At 39.8% G+C, this 2,500-nt stretch overlaps 1 protein-coding gene across 3 annotated transcripts in view; it reads right to left on the bottom strand.

Annotated features, from left to right (window-relative positions):
- LOC143287388 (uncharacterized) overlaps positions 1-413 on the bottom strand; it is a 6,079-nt gene extending 5,666 nt beyond the window's left edge. For 2 of the 3 annotated variants that reach the window (XM_076595366.1, XM_076595367.1), the window contains exon 1: positions 166-292. In XM_076595366.1, coding sequence (XP_076451481.1) covers positions 166-178 — 13 coding nt within the window. In that variant the 5' untranslated portion in view covers positions 179-292. Of the gene's footprint in view, positions 1-165 lie in introns of all 3 variants that reach the window. The other variant, XM_076595368.1, reaches the window with a different exon arrangement.
- Positions 414-2,500: the final 2,087 nt, after the last annotated feature.

Genomic DNA, 2,500 nt, shown 5'->3' with positions numbered 1-2,500 from the left:
CACACATTCTTTTAACCCACTAATATGAAAAAAACACACCAAAAAACAAAAGAAAAACAAAACAAACAAAACAAAACAAAAACCCCCAAAAAATCCACACGTGATATCATCACCACTACGATGACAAGAAACCTTTGAATTATAATAACAATGGAAGTCACTTACTTCTGCGTCTCATATCTCTCTTTTTTTTAAAAGTGTAGGTCGAAGTACCAATGAAAAAAAAACACAGGGGCGGAAGAGAAGAGAAGGGTACAGCTGGAAATGCTTCCCTTGTTTACCTTGAAGAACGTTGATTCACAGTTCCTTCTCCGCAAAGCGCTCCCTTGGCAGTCGACCAGTTGACGCGCAACAGTGGATTCACGAACACACACACACACGCACACACAGGCAGCACAAAAACACAAGTTAACTGCACTTGTGTGTCGCTGTATGCTTTCCACACAGACAATTGCTTGTGTGAATTGTGCTCCATCTAACCTTTTTTTTTTTTTTTTAAATTTTGTGCACGTGCAAGTCGAGCGTCATGCCTTTTGCGCGTGCAGATATTTGGCAACTTGTCGAAGATTAATGTTTGAAACTCATTCTCTCTCCCTCTCTCTCTCTCTATCTCTCTTGAATCATTCATGTGTAGCATTCATGCTAGGGTTTTGTTTTTGTTTTTTTCCCGTGGTGTGTGTGTGTGTGTGTGTGTGTGTGTGTTAGTGTGTGTGTGTGTGTGCGCGTGTGTGCGTGTGTGTGTTTCTCACTTCCATTCCGTACAGATGTGAGCGATGTTGTGTCTCTCAGTTTGACGCTGTGTTATACTCGTACATTATACATGCATTAAGTATTCAGTATAACTACATTTATATGCGTACATGTTTCTGTGTCTCTTAGAACAACGGCAGATGTGTAAGTCGACCAAAGTGCTAATATCTTCACCGTTGGAAAATAAAAATTCATTCATTCATTCATTCATTCATTCATTCTCTCTCTTGTGTGTGTGTCATCAAACACTATAATGTATGGCGAAACCAGCAGGTACCCATTGCATATTAAATCAATTGTATAATGCATAAAATGTTGGCTCAAACTAACAAGACTGCCAACATCACGAATGTGTATGCAAGCATACGAGATGCTGCTATTGCAAGAGGAGAAGGGCAAACAGAACTGGGTATTCCACATCAAGAAAACACTAATGGAATATGCATTCGGTCTTGTTTGGATGTGCCAAGGAGTAGGGCACGAGAGCGGCTTTGTATCGGAATTTAAAGATAGACTTCTTGCATGTTACAAACAAAACTGGCACGGAGAAATAGAGAGCAATGACAGATATAAATGGTTCTATTTATTTAAATCAATATTTCAAACAGAAAAGTATATTAAGATCGTAACAAATAAAGGGCATAAAATCAGCTTTGCGAGGCACAGATTGAGAGCACTTGGACTGAATGCCAACAGAAGATGGTTCGATTCAGGCGTTGCAACATCTCCTTGCCCAATGTGTGTCGAAAGCCCAGAAGATGAAAATCATTTCCTCTGCAAAAGATACGATGAACTGCGAAAAAACTGTACCTTTCTTAATACAACTCCAGCGTAGAAAAAAAAAATTATTCGGTATACAGATGACAGAAAATAAAGATATGATGTGGTTCGTTCGTCGGGATCGACGAGGACCATCTAGTCATCCTGGGGGTGGGTGGGTTGGGCTCTGTGGGTGCGCAGATGACTGGTCAGGCCAATCCGCGCCCGGAAGGTTCTGACGCAGTGTGGACAGGGGATGGTGGCGGCTGTCGGGGACTTGCTGGCACTGCTTTTCCTGGCCTGTCTGCGTTGCTCTGCTGCAGCGATTCTGTTGGCCTCACAGGATTTGGCGCCTTTGTGGACAGCTGAACGCCACTTTGGTCTGTCCATTGCCATGGACAGACCAAAGTGGCAAAAGATATAATACTTTCACATGCAAAATATGTATCCGAGGCAATAAATATACGGAAAACGTCAATCATTGGTCCAAATACTCATTAATCAATTTAAAAATCAGTATGGGTTCTATGAGGAAAAAAACATGGATAGAAAGGAAGGGTTATATTTGGATGGTCAATCTCGACAATGTAATTATATGATGTGTTCATTATATTGATATGATGGGTTTTGATGTTCAGGCATAAATAATAATTTCATGATTTATATGTACTTAGTATGTGTTTGTATTGATATGATGTGTGTCGATGTTACATGCGTAAATATTTATTATGTGATTTATATGTACTTTGTTTTCTGTGTACTGTCCAAACCTTGGAGACGAACGACTGAAAAAAAGGCACATTACCCCCCTGTCACATGTACTTTAAGCTAATGACAAAGTGCCAAAGTGTCGCTAATCTCTTATCAATATTTTGTTTCCATTCTGTTTTTCCTTTCTGTTCTATTTTATCTGTTTTGCACCATTTTGTTCTGATTAGTACCTGCTATGTCATAGAGCTTAACAGCTAATGACATTAAACATTTCAGTGTT

This window comes from Babylonia areolata, chromosome 11, assembly GCF_041734735.1.
Source record: "Babylonia areolata isolate BAREFJ2019XMU chromosome 11, ASM4173473v1, whole genome shotgun sequence".
NCBI lineage: Eukaryota > Metazoa > Mollusca > Gastropoda > Neogastropoda > Buccinidae > Babylonia > Babylonia areolata.
This window is presented reverse-complemented; position numbering and strand designations above follow the sequence as displayed.